The sequence below is a fragment of the Choloepus didactylus genome, chromosome 8, assembly GCF_015220235.1.
Source record: "Choloepus didactylus isolate mChoDid1 chromosome 8, mChoDid1.pri, whole genome shotgun sequence".
NCBI classification, from domain to species: domain Eukaryota; kingdom Metazoa; phylum Chordata; class Mammalia; order Pilosa; family Megalonychidae; genus Choloepus; species Choloepus didactylus.
The window spans coordinates 5,496,992-5,517,832 of NC_051314.1; the positions used below are offsets into that span (position 1 = coordinate 5,496,992).

The 20,841-nt window shown below is 64.7% G+C and overlaps 1 protein-coding gene across 3 annotated transcripts in view; it reads left to right on the top strand.

The window, feature by feature from the left end:
• Positions 1-432: 432 nt before the first annotated feature.
• WNT7B (Wnt family member 7B) overlaps positions 433-20,841 on the top strand; it is a 46,134-nt gene continuing 25,725 nt past the window's right edge. Inside the window, exon 1 of one of the 3 annotated variants that reach the window (XM_037846293.1) lies at positions 433-685. In XM_037846293.1, coding sequence (XP_037702221.1) covers positions 615-685 — 71 coding nt within the window. In that variant the 5' untranslated portion in view covers positions 433-614. Of the gene's footprint in view, positions 686-4,843; positions 5,038-17,255; positions 17,289-20,841 lie in introns of those variants that run through there. The other 2 variants (XM_037846291.1, XM_037846294.1) reach the window with 2 other exon arrangements.

Here is a 20,841-nt window from a genome sequence, read left to right on the forward strand (position 1 = left end):
CAGCCCAGTCCCGGGAGGGCAACCGAGAGGGAGCGGGCCTGGGGAGGGGGACCTTGGAGGTGGATGCGTTTGTGTGTCACGGGGGAGGGAGGAGAAAAGGGAGGGGAGAGCCAGGCAGCGAGGGAGAGAGAGCGCGCGGCGAGCGAGGAGGGCGGGCGGGAGGCGGATCCTCCTACCTGGGGCGCGCTCGCTCGCTCGCGGCTCGCTTGCCTGGGCCGCGAGTCACCTGGGGAGGCGGACAAGTGCGGACACATTGGCCGCCGCGGCGCTCAGAGAGGCGCGCACGGCCCCAGGCGGCTGCGCCCAGTGGAAACAGCGCCCGCCCGCCCGCCGAGCCCCAGCCCCCGCCCAGCCCGCGCTCCTAGGGCCCGGTGGCCGCTCGGCCCGGCTCCAAGGTCGCGGCCCCCAGCCCGGGTCACTCTCCCGGACGCACGCGGCGGCGGCGGCGCCCCGGGCTCACCATGGTGGCAGCGCGCGCCGAGTGCCCGCGCGTCGCCGGCCGCCCGAGCCGCAGCGCCGGCTGAGCCCGGTCCTCCGGCAGTCCCCGGCCCCTGTCCAGCCCGCGCGTCCCCTCCGGTCGCCGCTGTCTATGGCGCAGCCCCCCTCCCTGGATCATGCACAGAAACTTTCGCAAGTGGATTTTCTACGTGTTTCTCTGCTTTGGCGTCCTCTACGTGAAGCTTGGGTGAGTATCCCGGAGGGGCGGGAGCCGCGGCTCCGGGTCCGGGCAAACCGGAGGAGCCGCCTCCAGGGGAGCCCCGCGGGGACGTGGGCCCGAAGGGGCCCAGGACGTCCCTCAGAACTCCGGGGTTCGCCTGTGTGTGGGATTCCCGCTCCAGTCCCTCGAAGGCGCAGCCGAGCCCGGTGAGCGGCCGGGGCTCCCGAGGGGCGCCGAGCCCAGGGTCGGAGGAGGGAGAGCGGGCGCGGGCGGCGGCGGCCGGGATCGCGGGTAGCGGCGAGCGTGCCGGGTGCGTACTTTCACCTGTTTGGGCTCCAGGCCCTGGGGGTGGGACGCGCCTTTCCTTCCCGGGGCTGCGCTGGGCGCCGAGCCCGGGCAGAGCGCTGGCCGCCTGGAAGGCGCGGCGGGGCGGGAGACGTCGGGGGCCCCGGGAGGCCCGGGCGGGCGGGGGGCGCGCACCCCGGACGCAAGCGCGGAGGCCCGGGCACCCGCCGAAGTCCTCGGTCCCTATCCATCACCCGGACGTGTTGAAATTACCTTGACAACTCGTCTGGCTGGCTCGGGATGGGCCGCAGGGCCGGCCGCGCCGCCTGGGGCTCGCCCTGGGCCCCGCGCCCCCGCCCGCCCGGCCCTGGCCCCGGCCCCGGCCCCTCTCTCCGCGCTCCCCCTGGCGCGGGCGGGCGGGCGCCCGGCGGGCCGCGCTCGCTGCTCGCTGCAGTAGCTGCTCCGAGTCGTATTTCCACATTCCTGAACCCAGCCGAGTCCTTACCTGTTGAGCTGCGATCTCCTTTAGACAGAATCTGTCTCGGCCTTGCTCGAAGTGTGTGTGTGGGGGGGGGGGGCGGTGTGGCCGCACGGGTGGGTGGCGCACCTCGCCCGGGGCGCCCACCAACCAGCGCCGGCCCCTTGCACCTTGCCGCTGCGGGGACCCGCGCCCCGCCGCCACCTGCGCGCCTACTGTGAGCCTCCTGCGGTCGGGAGACCGATCTGGCCCAGGTGCCGCGGGACTGTCCGGCGAGTTAGCACACCCTGAGGATCACCTCGTCCATTACCCCTCTGTCCATTTTCCCTTCCTTCAAGCCATTTTGCAGATGGAGAAACTGAGGCCCAGAGCCACTGAAGCAGGTGGTTGCAGAGGGGAGAGTGCAAGCCCCGTCCTGGCTCAGCCCCGCGGGCCTACTGGACAGGCGTGTCTGCGGGCGCCGGTGGCTCTGTTTATTGTGGGTCTGTGTGCAGGCTGGGTGTCCCTGGGTGTTTGCTTACGGGGTGGTGAGGGGTGCTGTATTGAGCACGCTGGGGGCAGGGTGGGGAGGCCGCTGTTTTAGGGACTCTCCAGCAGGCCCTTGCAGTTACAGACTCTGTGGCCCCTGAAATAATCTCCAACCCCAGCAATTGTGCCCAGGCCACCTGGTTCTCAGCATTGCCACCTCCCGTCCTCCTGCACCCTAGAGTTAGGTGCTTCTACTCTTCCCATTTCAGGGATTAGGAATCAGGTCACAGGGAGGTGAGCAACATGTCCGTGTAGTGAGGGCAGAGCTGGGATTGAAGCTCCCTGCTAGACACTCTCACTAACATCAGGTCCCCCAGAGAAGTCCTGCAGAGGCAACCTCACCCTCCCAGCTGGGAGAGGGCAGGAGGGGAAGATCTCAGCTACTAACCCCTCACCCCCACCCCCACACACCTGGGCAGCAGAAAGAGGAGTCCAAGTTCAGCCTGTACTTCCAGGGCCAGGGCCAGGGCTCTGAGGTCTGCATGCCCATGGGCAGTGGGTACCCCACCCCCTTGCCAAGCCCCCGTCCCCTCGGTAAATGGGATTGCAGCTCTGGCCATCTTGGGGCCCCCAGGTTTTCCTGAGACTGCACCTCCCTATGTCCCAGCCTGGGCTCCCAGGTGCCCGTGCCAGTCTCCCTCGCTGTGCAGCCTGCAGCCCTGGCTCTGCTGTGATGTACCCCCTAAAAGGCACACTCGCCCACTGCTGGGGGGAAAGGAGGAAATGCGGCTTCCAAATGCACCTGTGCAACCACAGTTGGAAAAGCCAAAGACCCATTCGGGGATCTGCTAAGTGGATGGGGGTGGGTTTCAGTCACCCCTCTCCCCAAAGGCCCAGCCCCTGCCTCCACTACAGGACTCTCCTTGCCCCCTTTATTGGAGCAAACAGGACCATTCCCAGCCCTCCTTTCATTGTAAAGCCAACCCAGCCTCTGGGGGGGGGGGCAGCTGGGCCCAGAGTGACCTAAGGGGTTAAATGAGCTGGGAGCGCACAGGATTAGGAATGAGGCCTGGGGGGTCTGAGTTAGTCCCCCTCATCACTCCTTGCTGGGTGGCCTTGGGTGGGCACTTTAACCTCTCAGTCGTCATCCCCTCACCCGAAAAATTGGGGGTAACAGCGACCCCTCCCTGGCTGGGCATTGTGCGGTTAGTCCTGGGTTGCATGGGGGGGGGAGGGGGAGCCTTTCCATTTGTTAATGACCAGGATGTCACAGCCGCTGCAGACACCCTAGGGATTTCTCCAGACAGTGCATTCCAGTGCCTCGGAATCCCAGGTGGTGGGAATTTAGGATTATAAAAACTCCAACCCAAAGTCAGAGATGGCGTGCACTAGGGATATTGTGTGATCACAGCCCCTAGGGCCTACCCTGGGTGCTGCCTGTTCATGAATGTCCACAGCAGGGACCCCACTCCCCACCTCCACCCTGGATGCATGCAGATGTGCAGCCCCCGGGGCAGCTGCTGTGCCAGCAGGATCAGGAGCTCAGCCTGGGGTGGGGGGAGGGGCCATAAGAGCACATGTACCTTAGATTTTAAGCAATTTCAAAACAAGGCGGCTTTGGGATGTCACAGTTCCTTGCATGGAACCCTTTTGGACTGAGCAGCCCCCAAGCCCTAGCCCTGGAGGAGGCCAAGCTGGAACAGGGGGTGTCCTTCTGGGGTTCCCCAGGTCCCAGAACCAGCCCTGCCCCATATATGCTTTTGTGGCTGGGAGAAGTAGAGGGTTGAGAGCCCAGGAACAGGAAGGATGGAGGTGGGGGGGCAGCCCCCTCCTCCTGGATGCTGGGGGTGAGTCTCCAAGCCAGGTCGAGATGCGGGGAAGTTCATTCACCCATGGGAACCACAGGCCACACAGTAGAGACCTCCTCTTTTTGCCATCTTCCCTGGTTTGTGCCTTTACTCCCGTTTACAGGGTCTATGTTGCATATAGAGGGAAGTTCCTAGGTAGCCAGGCATCGCAGACAATAGGAGGTGGGGCCCTAAATCTGTGGGGCTTAAAAAAAAAAAAATTACTGGGAGAGAGAATTATTCAGAAAATTGTGCCAGTTCGGACCTACCCCTCTCCATGTCAAGCAACCTCTAAAAGGTGGGCAAAAGAAGCAGGATGGGGAAGCCAGGGCTGGGGTTCTCTGGGTGAGGCCGAGGTCGGACCCTGCAGACACCGGCTGCGGTACCAGCGCAGGGGGATTTGGGTGGCTAGGGCAGTGAGCGCCAACGACGCACAGGCTACCTTACCAAACCCAGGGGCTCACGCAGCCAGAGGCGCTTGCACACACATCGCCCCTCTGTGCGCTCTCACCTGCGCCCTCCTGGAGGCGCCCACGCTCCCGCAGGCACACGCAGGTACACGCAGGCACACCCAAGCACACCCGAGCATACCCAAGCACACGGTGCCGAGCACAGCCCCAAAGAAGCGCTCACATGAGAAGTACACGCCCCGTGCGGTTACCCCCGCGGTGCGTCCCCCCCCCCCCAGGTGCACCCTCCAGAGCCAGGCCAGAGCCATGCGGCTCGCCGAAGTGGGGGCGGGAGGGGCCCCGGCCAAGGCAGCTCTGGCCAGCCCGGGGGCGGCTCCCGCTGCGCGCTCCGGTCAGCCTCCCCTTTAAAAAACCCGCCCGCAGAGGAGGCGGATGTAGGGGCAGCCCGTCCAATGGCAGCTGCGCGCCTCGGGAGACTTGGAGACGTGAGCCAGAGCGAGCGACAGAGCCGGCTCGGACCGACCAACAGACGGAGGGCCAGAAGGCGACCGAGGCGTGCCGGCTGCCCCCGGCCCGGCCCCCGGCCCGCACTCCAGCCACCGCGCTCGCCGCAGTCCCGACCCCAGCGCGATGCGCGGCCCTGGTGACGGGGCACGGGCGTCCACTGCGCCCGCGCCCGCGCGCCCCGGCCCTTAGCGCCCCGCGCCACCGCCCTGCCTCGGGGAGGGCCGCGGGGACCCTGGCCGTAGCTCGTCCAGGCACCCTGCCCGCGGGGCCTGCCCAGCCCCGCCAGTCGCGCCGGCCCACCATGCTCCTGCTGTCGCCGCGCAGCGCGCTCCTCTCCGTCTATTGCCCGCAGATCTTTCTCATCCTGTCCAGCGGCAGCTACCTGTGAGTGCCGCGAACGGCGCGCGGGTGGGCGGGTGGGGATCCCGGCCCGCAGCGGTGGAGCCGGGCCGGCCGGGAACGAGAGAGGTGCCCGGCGCGCGCGGGAGTCGGGGACTTTGGGTCGCCTGACCGGCCTAAGCCGCCGAGGTCGAGCACCTGGGGGGCGCCTGTGGCAGTGAGAAGTCTGGACTCTTGGGGTCAGGAAAGGGTGCCCAAGGGCAGCCGACTGCCCTCGAGGCAGTTCGCACCCAGCGCGAGGGCCTGAGAGCGCGCGGGTAGCGCGGAGATGCCCTGCACGTCCCAGTCGGATCCTGGAACGGCGCGGGGACCCCTCCCCATATAAACCCACGCAGCGCCCACGGTCGTGCTACACTCCGAAGAGCCACACGCGCACATTCGCCGCCCCGCGCACGCACTGGCACACACGTGCACGTTGCGCCCTGCCGGACGGCGACCCGGGGTGGCCCCGAGGTCGCTGCGGCTGCTCGCGCCTTTGCCGCCGCGCTGGGCGGCCTGATCCCAGTCCCGTCCCACTCCTCACCTGGAGGCGAGGGGGGCGCGCAGTGCGCGCGGGCGGCCGCGGGGGCCCCGGTGTCCCGGCCGAGGGAGCGTGCGGGAGCGGGGGCGCGCCTGTGCGCCGGGCCCGTGCAGTGCCCGCGGGGCTCCGGGAAGCTCCCGGGCAGGGCCCGGCCTGGCCCAGCGAGCCGAGGGGGCGCGTCGGAGGCAGCGGTGGCTTCGCCTGATTCCTAATGGGACGCATATGCTCTGGCCTCCGATTTAAAAAGAAGTTTGATTTATGGAACCGCCGTTTGGGGGAATTGAAGCTGGATGCTACCGATGAAACCTCAGAGCCGGCTCTCCCCCCTCTGCCCGTCCCCTCCCCCTCCCCCTCCTTTACAGGCGGGCCACGTCCGGGGTCGCCTAACGCGGCCAGAGGGGGCAGCCGCCGCCTTCCCGCCCCCGCGCCGCCCCTCCCCCGCGCCGCCGCAGCGCTAATAAATCCCCGCGCCCCCACCCCCTTTTAATAGCGACGCAGCCAATTTCTCCTCCAGCTCCTAGGAAATTACTATCCTACTAGTTTTCCTGCTATAAATAGTCGCGCATCTTGAAACAAAAGTTCGCAACCGCAGCCAGATGCTGCGAGGCCCGCGGTTTCCCGGGCTGTGGGACATAATTACAAGGTCCCCGGCGCGGAGAGCGCTCCAGGCCCGGCGGGCAGCCCCGCTGCCGAGGCAGCGCCTGGGGCGGGGGAGCAGGCCCGGGCAGGGCGCGGGTGGGGTGGGGACCCCGGGTCGGTGGGGACGCAGTCTAGGAGAGGCGGGGGCTGCCCGCCCCTGCAGCCCTGGGAAGAGCCTCTGGCGGCCGCTCCCGGGAAGAGGGGCGACCAAGGGGCCTCGGAGGTCAGAGTCCCCCGCCCAGACCCCGGCCTTCATCTCAGTCTTCAGCACCGGGCAGACCTGGTCCGCTTGGGAAGTCGTTTTCAGAGTGGGTGGGCTGAGGTTGAAGGTCAGTGGGGAGGGGGTGGGGGTGGGGAACAAGAGGCCAGGGGTGGGGGTTTGGGGTGAGAGCCTGAGGCTGACCAGGGTGCGGGAGCTGGCCCTGGTGGGATTGGGGTGCCGGGGCAGCAGTTGAGGGGGGCCTCTGAGACTTGCCTCCTTATGCCTGTGGCAGATGGAGGCCAGGCCCTCTGTAGCCTCCATTTTGACCTTAGGGAGCCCAAAAGGTGTCCCCCCATCCCGCTCCAGTCTGTCCTCCAAACCCACACGGGCTTGCTCCACCAAGTGCGGGGCCAGCGTTCTCCCAGGGCAGCATCTTCCCAAGTGTCCCTGGGCCCGTGCTGGGGGCGGGTGTGGGTTGTGGCAGTCAGAAAAGCAGACTGTGCCCCGGCCTCGCCTTCAGCTCCCCCTGCCCGGTGCCAGCCTCTCCTGGGCATAGTTGTCCTCTCACAGGCCCAGGAGTGAGAGAGGGAGGCCATGGGTGTCTCTCAGTTCCCCTGCCCCTGCCCCTCGTGGACTCAGGACCGGCAGGATGGGGAAGATGTCGTGGGAGGGTGCAGGGCCTGGGCAATGAGCACGAAAGCAGGTGTACGGAGAAGACACGTTTTTAGGTGCCTCTGACCCAACACCCGAATTCAGGTGCAGTGGCCAGTAAGAGGTGCTCTGATAACTCGGAAAGGTGGTGGGCATCTAGGGCACTCGCTGGGGTCAGCCTGCAAGATGTGAGGCCAGAACGGGAGAGCCTGGGCAGATGCTTCTTTCTGCAACAGAGAACTTTCCAGAAGGCATCCATCCCATTGCTCAGATCACAAACAACTCGGTGGACAGTGGATGCTGGCCCTTTCATCTGGGCTGCCCTCCCTGCTCCCTGTCCTGGGCTGTCACCCGGCACAGCGAATCCCAGACGTGTGATCAGGTTGGACGGGTGTGCTGGCCTGGAAGGGCCCCGGGCCCCCGCTGGACGCTGAGCTCAGCGCAGCTGTGCTAGGCAGCTCAGGCCGGCCCGGCCCCTCTCCATGCCTCTGTTGGCAGAGCAGAGTTCCCAGGGCCAGTGGGGGTCAGCGAGGGCCCAAGAGAGGGCAGGTGGGGGCTGTGGGCCAAGCAGAGGCCCCACAGTGCCGCGTCAGCTTGGCATGGGGGCCCGTCCGAGGCCTCGGGCCAGGGCCAGGCCCAGCTACTGTCCTGGGCAGGTCCGTTCTGGTCTTGGTCTCCCTTGCCCTGTTGGTCAGATGTGGGGGTTGGCAGCGGCGACCCCCCCACCCCAAGTCTTCCGGTACGAGCCTCTCAGGGTGACCGCCCGCTCTGCGGAGCTGAGTGAGTCATGGGTGACGGGGCGGTTACTCACCGACCACCTGGTTGTGGGGGGCGGCGGGAGCCAAGGCCAGGCCCCTTCCCGGCTCCACCGCTGTGGCTTTGCTGGTTGTGCCAACCGCAGCCCCAGAAAACCCTGTGAGCATGACCATCATGTGTGTGTGTGTGTGTGTGTGTGTGTGTGTGTGTGTGTGTGTGTGTGTGCGCGCGCGCGCGCGCGCATGCTGAATCAGGCCCACTCCCTCAGCAGCACAGCCCACGTGGGGGCAGGATGAGGCTGCTTGGCTCAGGCGTGATCAGGTCATCCCTGGGGATGAGGGGTTCGAGCCTGGAGGGTCTGTGTCTTCTCTGGTGTGGGGCAAGTCCATGGGCCTCTCTGGCCCTCAGTCTCTTCGTCAGTCAGTAACTCAGTAATGGGGGTGTCTGAGTTTCGTGGGGCTATTGTAACAAAACACCACAACTGGGAGGCTTCAAACAACAGACGTCCATTGTCTTGGAGATCTGGAGGTCGGAAATCCGAAATCTGTAGGGGACAGCCCTTCCCTGCCTCTTCTGAGCTTTTGGTGATTTTGTTGGCAATCCTCGGGCTTCAGGTGCCCTCCTCCCTGCGTGTAGTTGTGTCTTCTCTGTGCCTCTTCTAAGGACACCAGTCATATAGGATTAAGGGCCCACCCTGCCCCAGGGTGACCTCATTTTAATTTCACTAATTCCTTCTGCAGTGACCCTCATACCAAGGGCATGTTCACAGGTCCTGGGGTGAGGATCTGGTGTTTTGTTTGGGATCCACAACTGAACCCAGAACACGTGGGGATGGGACGCCTCCCTGCAGGCCAGCTGTGGGGCTCTCAGCGTGGGGATGTGGAGGTACCCGAGGCTCTGTGCCCATGGCGGGCTGGTGCCGGGAGCCCTGACGGCCGCTTTCCCTCCAGGGGATGACCCCCCCCCAAGCCTGAGTGAGGGGGATTGAGCCTCTCTAGGCACACAGAGCTCCCGAGAAGTCATTGCCTGTGGATGATTCCTGTTAGCCCTTAGTTGAGGATGGCAGTGGTGCCTTCTGGAAATGGCCTCCTCTTGACCGTCCGCAGGTGGGGAGGCCCGGAGGGGCAGGCCATCCTCACACACACCCCGCTGCCCCCAGGGCCGTGTGGGCTCTGGAGCTGGGTGTGAGGCTGCAGGAGAACTGGCTGCTTTCTAACTGGGTTTCCCTTGGGTCCTCATGGGGCCCAGGGGTGACCCAGATCCGGGTTCCCCTCCCAGCCCCACCTCTTACTGCCAGGGTGTGTCCTCTGTAAAGTGGGGGCAAAGGCAGCTCCAGCCCCCTAGGTGCCTGTGAGAATTCAGGGCGCTTGGCTCAGCTGAGGGGCTCCTTCCCAGCTCTCAGAGAGTGGGGGGACTGGCCAGTGGTCACACAGAGGGGGTCTGGGGCTGTGTGTCTGGCAGAGAGGGGGCATCTTGGAGGGCTTCCTGGAGGAGGTGACACCTAGACAGGGTTTCCACGGATGGATGGGAGTTTGCCAGGTTGCAGACGAGACAGGTGTGTGGGGAAATTCCTGGTGGCGGGAACACATCTCAGTCATGCCCTCCCTCTGGGGCTCCCCTGGAGGGAGCCTCAAAGTGACTTGCTGAGGTGGGCAGACCAGGACGCCGGGGTCCAAAGGAGAGGCCCTCCTCTGAGGTCACCCAGCTGGCTGGCTGCTGAGCCGGGCCCGGAGCCCAGGGTCCCAGCCCTCCCACGCTCCAGCTCCTCACCCAGCCCAGCGGCTTGGCTGCTGCCCCTGGGAGGAAATTTTCCCTATGGGTGGTCCAGCAGGGGAAGGACCTGGGTCTCTGGGGTCCTCAGGGTGGCAGAGGTGACCCTAGGAGGTGCTCTGGGGGGAGGGGAGGGATATGCCATGAAAGGTGAGTTTGGGTGTCCCCAGTCCACAGTCTTTGTTCCCGTGTCCACGCAGCTTTCCAGCCTCCTCTGGTGAGACCCGGCGGCCAGCCCTGGGCTGCCACAGCCCTGCCCCGTCCGCCATCCCTCGCACCCACCTGTCCGAACCCCACGCCAGCCCTGGGAGGCAGGGGGGCTGGGCTGCACGGCCTGCGGGTGCCCGGGGAGGATCCAGGGGACCGTGCCGGGACAGGGCCAGTGTCCTGCTGTCCGGCTGTCCTGGGCAGACCCTGAGGGTGGCGGCCGGGCAGGAGTGTGGGATTGCAGATCCACAGTCAGCTCAGGGTTGGGGGGGGGGGTACTGAGAGCAGGGCCACCCCACTGTGTGGCCGCTGGGCGTCCCCTAACTTCTCGGGACTCTCTCTCCCTCCCTGGAGGAGATGGAGGGGCTCCGGCTGGCTCCCCTGAGGCCCCTGTTTTGCGTGGTCCCAGGTCCAGCTCAGATAGGGCTCAGCCACGCCACCCCCAAGGGGATGGGAGGCCGGGTGCCCTCCCTTGTCAGATGAAACCCCTGGCCGAGGGCTCCCTCAGCCTGATGAAAGGGTCATTGTGTGGCTGGGCCGCCCGCTGGCCAAGGACAAAACCGCTGTTTGTCCTCCTTCCCTGGCGCGGGGCTGGGGGCCTCCCCTCGGGCCGGCTGGCCGGGGTGGGGGTGGGCACAGGTGCATTGCTCTCCTCCTCCTTCACTGTCTCCCAGCACTCCCCACATCCCCCTGCTCAGTCCTGCTCCCCACCGCGTGGGTGCGGAACCCGAGGCTGGGGCCAGCCCTGCAGTCAGCAGTGAGGCAGTGAGCTCCCCGGCCTGGAAGGGATTCAAGCAGGTGCAGGAGGATGAGGGTCAGAGATGCTCAGAGGGGCCTGCCCTGGGCGGGGAAGCTGGTCCTCTGGGAAAAGCAGCCAACAGTGTGGCTGACCCATTCTGTGGATGGGGAAACTGAGGCCCCGAGAAGGCACCCAGAGCTGGACTTGGAACACCAGCTCCCGGCTGGGGAGGGAGGCTGCCAAGGCTGCGATTCGGGGACTCCGAGGTGCTATGTGAGCAGAAGGCACTAGAATTCTGCAGCCCCTGGCAGACACTGCAGCCACCAGGCGCCCAGAGCAGGAGGCCCGTGGCTCCAGCCGGCCAGCAGCTCCCGGGCATCAGCGAGGTGGGAACGCCCACCTCAGCCTCCCCTGGCAGGTGCCGTCCCTGTGGACACCCGCAGGCCTCCGTCGCTTTCCAGACGTCCTCCCTATGGCGATCCCTGTTCCCACTGCTTCTCCCCACCCTTCCCAGATCTGGCGTAATCCTTGGACGCGAGTGTCCTGCCCCCATGTCCGCAGGAGCGGCAGACAGGCCAGATCCCCGGAGGGGAGGAGCCCGGGGTCCAGGACAGGCCGCGTCTCGGCTGGTAGCTGGTCTCCTGGCCAGGTTAGGGTGTCCAGGGCAGGTGCCGGGGGTCTGGAGCTGGGACTTCGGCCCCCAGAATCCCGAGTGGTAAAACACGTGTAAAAGCCCCTATGAATGGGGATTTCTCCAGAATGCACGCCCTGCCCTCCTCGGGGACTGGAGGAGGCGGAGCTTGGCCTTGGCGCTCCCGGAGGCCCCGGGCCAGCCCCCAGGAGGGCCCCCTCCCATGCCCGGGGGTGTGCATGTGCACCCTGGGTCTGCTTTGGCACCTGTCTCCTCTCCGCTGTCAGGATGAGGAACCAAAAGGGCCGTGGCAGGCGGGGGAGCGAGGCAGGTGGGGGTCAGTGTGCTGAGGCCGCGGGGAACCCGGGGATGCCCGGCTCCCAGGTCCCAGCTGTCTCCGGGTCCTTGGTGGGGCTGGTTCGCGGCCTCCCGTGGCCCCTCCGTCCCTGTGATCCGCTGCCTGTGATCCTGCAGGGCCCGGCTGTTGAGAAGCGTCTGGGGACCGAGAGTACCGAGGCTACGGGTGAGGGTGTTTTCGAGGTCTCAGGGGCCACCTCCAAGTGTAGATTTGAGGCTGGAAGGGCAGCTCTCCTGGTGGGCGCGGTGGCTGGGTTGAGGCCGTAAGCTGCCCGGGGGACGCCCCTCCGCCTGTCCCTTCTCTCAGAACCCTCCCGGCTGGCTGTGGGACGGGCAGGGGGCCCCTCTGGGCTGCGGCTCCTAGAGTGGGTGGTTGAGGGTGAGCCACGGACTCCTGCTCCTTTGGCTCCTTTCCGGCATCTCTGGGGGGAGGTGGGTGAGGCAGGATGACAGCCCCACTAGCAGGGAAGTTCTCCTTGTTGTCTAGCCTCGAGGAGGGAGCATGTCGGGGAGGCCGGCGCTGCCCCCGAGAGCCAGCCCACCACGTGCCTGTGTCTGAGTACCTCCCAAAGAGGTCGGGTGCCGGGTTCCGGGATGGGGGGAGAGCCTGGATTTGCAATCAGACCTGACCCCTGGACCCCCTCACTGCCTCCATGGTGAGGATTCCTGCAGCGGGGGAGGAGGAGGGAGGGGGAGGGTGGGAATGGGGTGGGGATGGGGAGGGCGGGGAGGAGGGCAGCTGGCAGGGCCAGGGACAGCGAGGAAACAGGGCCTGGGGACAGGGCCCCGATGTGGGGAGCAGAGCCGTGGGGAGCCTGGGCCTGTTCTTGGCTCTGCTGCAAGCGTCGTGTCCGGCCTGAGGCGAGGAGCTTTTCCTCTCCAAGCCCCATCTGGCAAATGGGAGTGATGAAGCCTGACTGGGGGCTGGCCACTGGGGGGGCAGGGGCAGTGCTCGGGGCCCGTGCTGCTCAGTCAAGTCTTAGGGCCCCCCTGAGGCTTGGAGGTGGGATCTGAAGGTGCTGGCCCTTGGGTCATCCCAGCTGGGCCGCAGGGCACGGGGGGCTGACTCTGGCGGAGCCGTGGTCCGGGCAGGAGCGTGGCCTTGCTCTGCAGTCTGCAGGGAGATGCAGGCTCACTGTCCACCGTGGGCAGATGGCCCGGGGAGGCCGAGACGCTGGCCCCACCATGGGGCACCCAGACTCCCAGCCTGGCCCCGGGCCAGCAGAGCCTGCCAGGCTTCCGCCCACGTGCTCCACCTGCCCGTTCGTCTCTGTCTGTCTGTCCTGAGGTTTCTGGTTGGTATCCCGGCCAAGTTGGCTCCCACCCAGGCCCACCAGGCACCCCCACATCACATAGACCCTGGGCATCAGGGCTGAGGCCATGGCTGGGGGCTCTCATCCTTGCTTGGGCACTATTTTGCCATGTGGGCCTGGGCGCCTCTGGGTGTCAGTGCCCCCTCTGGGGAGTGGGGGTGGCAGTGAAGTGTGCAGTCAGAGTGCCCGTGGTGCTGGGAGGTCTGGGGCATGGCAGAAGGGTTGAAGGGTGAGACACCCTGGCCAGGTGGGTTTTGCCAAGTTTGGACCCCCAGCTGCCTCCTCGGGGGCCTGGCAGACGTGACCATGGCTGGAGAGGGGGAGGAGGAGAATGGAGGAGAGACCCAGAGGACTTCTTGGAGGAGGAGGCACCACGCAGGGCCTGGAACTTTGCTCAGTTGGGGGAAGCGTGCCCCTGGAGGGGAAGAGCTGGTCCAGTGTGCTAAACCCCATGTGTCTTGGTGGGTCCCAAATGCCCGCCCGAGGACTTGAAGATTCCTGATGTCAGGGTCCGTCTGAAGTTTGGGCAGGGGGTGGGGGGGGTGTCACAGTGACTGGGCTAGGTTCTGATTTCACAGATTTACAGCATGGGGGCTAGATGAACCCGCCATTGCCCTCGGGCCCCCTCAGCCCTGGGCTCCCTGTGCCAGTGTGGGGTGTGGAGGGTCCCTGCCCATGGCTTGCCCACCTCTGGCGGCCTCAGCCCTGCCCGGGGCCTCCTGCCCGCCGCCTGGTTTCTCTGCAGGGAGGGGTCCTGGGACGCCGGGCCAGGAATGCCAGCTATGTGGGGAGGGCGGGAGGGCGCTGCCCGCCGGGGGCGCGAGGGCGCGAGTGGACGCTCTGCCCTCTTCCCCGGGAACACTGCAAGCAGTGAGCTGAGCGGGGCAGTGGCCTGGAAAGGCTGCGGCGGGCAGGACCCACAGTGGAGGGGCTGGTCGGTGGCTCCGGCCTGCGGGACCCTGCCCACGAGAGGGGCTGTTCTCCACGTTGGACGGTTGGGGAAACCAAGGCTTGGAGAGGCTGAGGAGAACTTGAACACAGGACCCCTGGCTTCCCCAAAACCCAGAGCAGCCCTCATTAGGCTATAGTTCCGGGCTCCTAGGCTGTTGCCTTAGCCTCTCACTACACAGATGGGAAACCGAGGCCAGGATGGGGCAGTTTCTGAGCAGGGCCCCGGGAGGTGACCACCCACCCCTCTGAGGCCATCCCTGCTCGGTGCCTTTGCTGTCCCTCTCCCTCCCCTTGACCCACGCAAGCCCACCTCTCCTGCGGTTCTATTCTGGGCGGGGGGCCTCACCCCTGAAGACCCCCTGTGGGGTGGGTGGGACAGGGTGGGAGAACCCTCCTGAGGGGCAGTGCACGGTGGGTGCTGCTCGGGCAGGGAGGTCTGGGCAGGTGAGGGGTGGGCACGAGGGGGCCTGCCCCCACCAGGGCCTCTCCGGGTTCCAGGTTCTTCCTGTGGGGGCAAGGGGGGGGGGGCGCTTGCCAAAGGATGTCCCCGATGTTCAGAGGAGGAAACCGAGGCCCAGAGTAGCCGCAGGGTGGCCAGCTGACGGCTGAGGCCGGGAAGGGAGTGGCCGGGCCCCAGCCTCCTCCAGGCCTCCCCCGACCTGCAGCCCCAGCAGAGGGAAGGGGCCGAGGGGAGATCGAGGAGGAGCAGAGGAAGGTCGGGGGCCCTGACTGGTCCCCAGCCTTTTGCATCAGCTTCTAGTTCTGAAGCCGCCCTGTTCCCTGGGGCCAAGGGAGGCCTTTTGGGGGCATCAGACACTGTGGGGCAGGTGAGGGGGTAGCTCTGTCCTGGGGCAGGAGTGGGGCTCAGCCAGTCACAGCTTGCTGCACCTCGGGGACCGGCCAAGTGTCCCCCAGGCGTTTCCATTCCCATTAGATGGACAGAAACCCCGAGGCCACCTCCAGCCCCTGCCCCATGCTGCCCCAGGGGCCTGCCAGCCCCAGAACCAAGGGGCAGCCTCCTCTGGCCCATCCGTGGCTGGAAAGTTCTGGTGCAACCCCTGCCCACCTGAGGGGCATGGGGCTGGGCAAGGGGGCTAGGCATCGCCCTCCGGGGATTTGCGGGTCACTTCCTGGATGAGTGGACCCAGGCCCGCCTCCCGGCCGATCACAGATAATTAGAACATTCTTCACATATTTTGCCCGAGGATGCCCGAGAGGGGAGAGTTACAGAGCGCCCCGGGCCGGGAGCGTGGGCTGAAGGAGCTCTGGGCGAAGGTGCTTGGGCTCGGGCGGGGGCTGGGCTGGAGGCTGGGATGGGGTGCTGGGCAATTTTGGGGACCCCTGGCTGGGGGTTGAGCACAGGGCCCTGGAGCTCCCTGAGGGGCCAGTGGGTGGAAGGCATCCAATGGGAGAGGGTCTGCGGGGTCCTTAGCGGGCCCTGCCCTCCTGGGGGATGTGGGGGTGACCCTGTTTAGGGGGACTCAGCCTCTGGCCCGGGAAGCCCCTTCCAGCTTGGGGCAAGTCGGTGTCCTTCTTCCGGACCCCCTCACGGATGGCTCTCCCCTGACCCAACCTGCCCCCAAATTCAGGCTCCTGTCCCAGGGGAGGTGGCTTCCCCAGGTAGGCAAATGACCGCCCACCACCCACTTGTGGGGGTCAGGGAAGGACGGCTCACAGGGCACGGATGGTGGACCAGGCGCTGAGCTGCCTGGGGATGCGGGTGGGGTCCACCCCTGCTCCGTCCCTGCCTCACCGCACCATGCAGAAGGCAGGTGGGCCTTTCTGGGCCTCCGGCTCCTTTTCTGAGCTTTGGGAAGTAATAATAATAATTGTAGCACTCTGGCCCCCGGGCTGTGAGCTACGAGCACCGAGGAGACCCCCTTAGCCCAGAATCGAGAGCACAGCAGGGCTCGCTCTGCCTTCGAGGGCAGAATGGAGACCCCCCCACACACACACAGCGAGAGCCCAGACAGCAGGAGGGATTTAAGTTAGACTCCAGGGAGTGTCTCCTGCCTGCCAGGGCAGGCTTTGGGGGGACTCGACCCTCTGAACAGAGCGAGGGTGTCCTCTGGAGACAGGGGTGGGGCAGGATGCTGCTCCGGTCCCTTGCTGGGCCGCGGGGTCCCTGTTGCCAGGTGTGAGGTTTCCGCAGTGCTCCCCGAGGATGCTGGAGGAGGGAGGCTGCCCTGGCCAGGCCTCCGCGGACGTGGGCTTGTCCTGGAAGAGGGTCTTAGCTGGAGTGGCTGCGGCCTGGAGCTCTTTCCCCTCCTGGACTCCCTGGGGGGCCCGGCTCCTCTGGGCAACAGGAGGGCAGGTGGGGGCAGACGCTGCTGCCACACACCCAGACAGGTGAAGCTGAGCCAAGGAAGCCGGACAAGAAACAAGCAGACAATATGTTATCACCCAAGAGAAGTCCTAGGACAAGCAGAACTTATCTTCAAGACGAGAGTCAGCCCAGGGGCGACCCACGGCGGAGGTGCTGGCTGGGGGCCCCGAGGCAGCCTGTGGGGTGCCGGGACGGTCTGTATCTCCAGTGGGTGGTGGTTCCATGGAGGCACACGTGGAAATCTCACTTGAGATTTCTGCACTTTGCTCTAGGTAAGTCATACCCAGCAAACAAAGCGCAATAGTAAAATACCAAACCTTGGAGAAAAGTCGGGTTGGCAGAATCAGGCAAGAATAAAAAACTCTCAGTTTTCTTACACTAGTTAATTAAAATGAAATAAGGAAATCTCAACATTAAAAGTAATTCCCGGACGCCTTGTCCGTGTGTGGACACCCTGGCCTGGTGTTGACCGCTCCCAGCAAGCACTCGTGGGGGCTTTGGGGGCCTGGGCCAGCCCCTCCTTAGGGGCAGGGCTGGGGTGGGCGGGCACGTGGCCCGAATCCGGGGCAAGGAGCTCGCATGTCTGGCTGCTTCTGCTCGGATTCACCTGTGTCTGCGTTTTTCCCTCTTCTCGTCGCTGCGTAGTATTCCACGGTGAATATAACACGGTCTATTCCTCTGTTCCCCTGTGGGTGGACATCTGGTTTGCTGCTTCGGTTTGTGCTCGTGTGGTACCCGCATGGACATGTCCTCAGGGGACCATGAGCGCTCACTTCTCTTGGTGTGAAGACCCCAGAGGGAGACGGCTGGGCCAGTGGGGGAGAGCCGACCCAGGGAAGAGCCCAGTGGTGGTGGGCAGCTGGCTCCAGAATTGTGGGGTGAAGCATTGGGCCCCCCAAGAGGGGGGGCCACAGCTGGTCCCCCTCCCCAGCGGAGGGCTGCATCCTGGGGCTCAGAGGCCGGGCCATCAGAGCTGGGGACCTGCCTCACGCCAACAGCCACACAGCTCGCTGCCGGCCGGCCAGAGGCTCTGCACTTGACGTCACGGACCCCTCCTGAGGGTGCTGCGAGGGATCAGGGCTGTTACTACTGCGTTTTACAGATGAGGAGACTGAGGCACAGAGAGCCGGAGAAACTTGCCTCAGGTCACGTACCTGGGAAGTAGCAGAGCAGGGTGGGTCAGCACCCGCATTCCTAGCCACTGCCCCCCAGGGCTGCTGGGGCACTCTCGTACCTGTGTCAGCCTCTTGGCCACTCCTGCCCCCACCCGTCTCCTGGCAGTGGACGGAGGGGCTGCGGTGTTCTCTCTCCACCACTGGACTCATCCCTGGAGGCGACCCCCTCCCCTTTGAGCCATTCTGGCAGGTGGAAAGATCTTTCTAGCACCCCACAGACCGCACCTTGCACGGCACCGGCTCGAACCCAGTGCCGGGAAGCGTTGCACACAAGTGTGTACCCGGTCTGAGGCTGGAGGGCCCAGTGGGCAGTTGCGGGGGACGGCGGAGAGCTTCTTGTCTTCAGGGCCCACTTCCTTTGTGGCCTGGCCCCGGCCAGGAGTAAGGGAAGTTTCCAGACTTCCAGCTTTGCCCATCCTGTGTCTCAGTGCACCTGAGCAGCACAGGGACGTGCACCCAGGGCAGAATTTTCCAGGGAGAAAGTCACGGACCTACACACAGACGCCCCTGCCTGGCTTCTCTGTGCTTTCTGCCCCTCAGACCCTCGCTGGCCCGCCTTTCTCGGGGCGCCTGGGTGGCATCTGGGCAGGTAGCCGGCCCAGAGGAGTTTTTCTTGCTTGGAGGTGAGAGCCAAGCCCACTCTGCGGGGTGGTTTGCTTCACACCCAAACTGCCAGTTCTTCCAGAATGTTCCTTGTGCCCACTTGTCTGCCTCCTCCGAAGCACTGGTTATTTGGTTAGTATATGTTTTTATCCCATTTTCCACTCTGATGGCCTCCGACGGGGTCAGTCCCCGTCGCCCACATCTGCAGCCGCCTCCCCTCTGGGTGGAAAGAAGAGCGGGCAAGGCCAGCGAGGGGCCGGGGGGGGGGTGCCCGGCCAGCTGGACGCGCACGTGGAGGGTGGGGGAGGGCAGAGGAGGGGCAGCCTGGGATGCCTGAGTGAACGACCTGAGGAATTTTAAGCAAGGAAAGGCAATCCGCTAGTATTTGGTGCACACCCACTGCCAGCCCGCCCCACGCCACCTCCACCTGAGCGTGGGGCCCTGGGCCCGAGGCCGCCGGGCCGCTCCGGACAGGCCCCCTCCGCACCCCAGCTCCAGTGTCTGCACCTGTGGCGTGGGGACGGCAACGCTTCCCTGAGACGCACCGGAGGCCCCAGGCTCCCGGGTTGGTGCCCAGGAAGGGAGGATTTAGGATTATGAGTGGAAAAAAACCGAAACTCAAAGGGAAACAGTTGTGAAATTATTTTTGAGTTATCAGTCGTGTCTGGTTATTGAGGGTCCTGGTGCAAAGGTGAGACTCGGTTTCCTGATGCCCTCACAGTGCCCTTCACCCAGGCACCGGCAGCGCCAGGGGTGGGTGGGGCTCCGGGCCCCCTTCTCCAGCAGCCCCCCACCCCAGCGAGGCAGACAGCTGAGGCAAAGTGGGGATTAGCCGGGCAAGGCTCCTGTGGGCCGTCACCTGGATTCTATGTCTTGGGGTGGCGAAGCTTGACATAGAGACATTCTTTTATTTATTGTGGTAAAGTAGACAGGACGTAGCGTTTCCCACTTTAACCATTTTAAAGGGTACATCTCTGTGGCATTTAGTACATTTGTCATCTTCCGTCACTGCCACCTCTCTCTAGTTGTGGAACTTTTCTGTCACCCCAAATGAAAACCCCACACCCATTTGGCAGTTTCCCCCCACCCCTCCGTCTCCTCACCTGGTGACTACCAATCTGCATTCTTTCTGCAGGGATTCGCCCACCCTGGACATTTCATAGAAATAGGATCAGGCAATACGTGACCTTTTGTGTCTGGGTTCTTTCACTTTGCATAAGGGTTTCGAGATTCATCCATGTAGTCGCATGCATCAGAACTTCATTCCTTTTCACGCCTGAATAGTATTCCATTGTGTGGCTGTGCCACATTTCGTTTATCCATTCATCTGTTGACGAATACTGGGTCGTTTCCACCTTCTGCCTGCTGTGAATAAGGCTGCTATGCACATTTGTGTACAGGTTTTTGTTTGAGAACCTGTTTCCAATTCTTTGGGGGATGTATCTAGAAGCGGAATTGCTGAGTCATATGGCAATTCTATGTTGAACTTTCTGAGAACCACCAAACTGTTTTTCACAGCGGCTGCACCATTTTCCGTTCCCACCAGCCATGCACGAGGTGCCCGTTTCTCCGCATCCACACCAACACTTGCTGTTTTCCGTTTTTTTAATAGTGGCCGCCCTAGTGGCTGTGAGGTGGCACCTGATTGTGGTTTATGATCTGCATTTCCCCAGGGAGCAAAGCCACGGTGCATCTTTTCGTGCAGTTATTGGCGATTTGTGTATCTCCTCTGGAGAAATGTCTCTTCAGATCCTTTGCCCAGTTTTTTATCTGGTGGTTTGCCTTTTGGCTGTTGAGGTGTAAGGGTTCTTTAAGGCATGATTCTTGAGTGTCCACTTGATCGTTCATCCATCCGTCCTGCGGGCACATTTGGGCTGCGCCGCTGGGCCAGTCCCTGAGGGCCAGATTTGGCTCTGCCCTGGCTGCACCCCCGAGGTGTTCCCCTTCTGGAAGGGACGCCGAGCTCGGGGATGGTGGGCTCAGCTCGGTACTCATGAGACAGGTGCACACCGGGGGTCTCCTCCAGTCGGGGCACAGGGGGCTCGGGGCACAGGGGACTCGGAGCACAGAGGGCCTTCCCGTGGGCCTGGAAGGGGGAGTAGGGTTTGCCAGACAGAAAAGGGGAGGGGAGCACATCCCAGGCAGACATGGGGGGACGGGAAGTGGAGGGGATGGTGATGTTGGTGGTGTCTTTGGAGACCAGATCCCTGGAGCCCTCCCCCTGTGGGTGATGGAGTTGAGAGCGATGGGGAGCTACGGATGGCCTCCGAGCAGGGGGGTGACAGGGTGCTGGCAACGTCACTCTCCGCAGGTTCTTACCCCAGGCAGCAGGGGCTCTGCAGCCTGAGAGCCGGGAGGATTTGGGGAGAGGGTGCGGTGCTCTCAGCGTCCAGGCTCCAAAGCAGGTTCTGACCCGTGGCCTGGAGGCCGGTGCCCGGCAGGTTTCCCATCCATCTCATTTCCCCAGGTTGGTTTTCCAAGGATCTACAGTTACTCTGGGCTGAATTCCCCAGATTCCAGCCCGCTCTCAGCCCCACCCGCCCCAGTGCCCTCCCCTAACACCAGCCTAGCGTTGCTGCCCCATTGTGCCCGTGGGAGACCCAGGGGGGTCCCGGGCCAGATTAGCGGGCATGGGAGGGTGGCGAGGTGGGCGGGCTGCGGCGATCGGGTGTCGGCTGGGGCTGGGCCGCCCTGCGGGCTGCGGCACGTGCTGTGGGCTCAGCCGCCCGGGGATTTTCCCAGCTGGTTTTGGGTGCTCGGCTGCCCTGGAAAAACACAGACTCATGTCCCTCCGGAACGGGGCTGGCAGCGGGCAGAAGGAGGGCCCAGAACCGTGCCAAGGGGTCAGAGCAGAAGGTGTCAGTTCTGGGGGGTCCCTGGTTGTGCCCCCCCCAACTCCGCTCCTGTCCCCTCACCAGAGTCCCCGTCTGTCGTTTCAAAGCCAGAAGC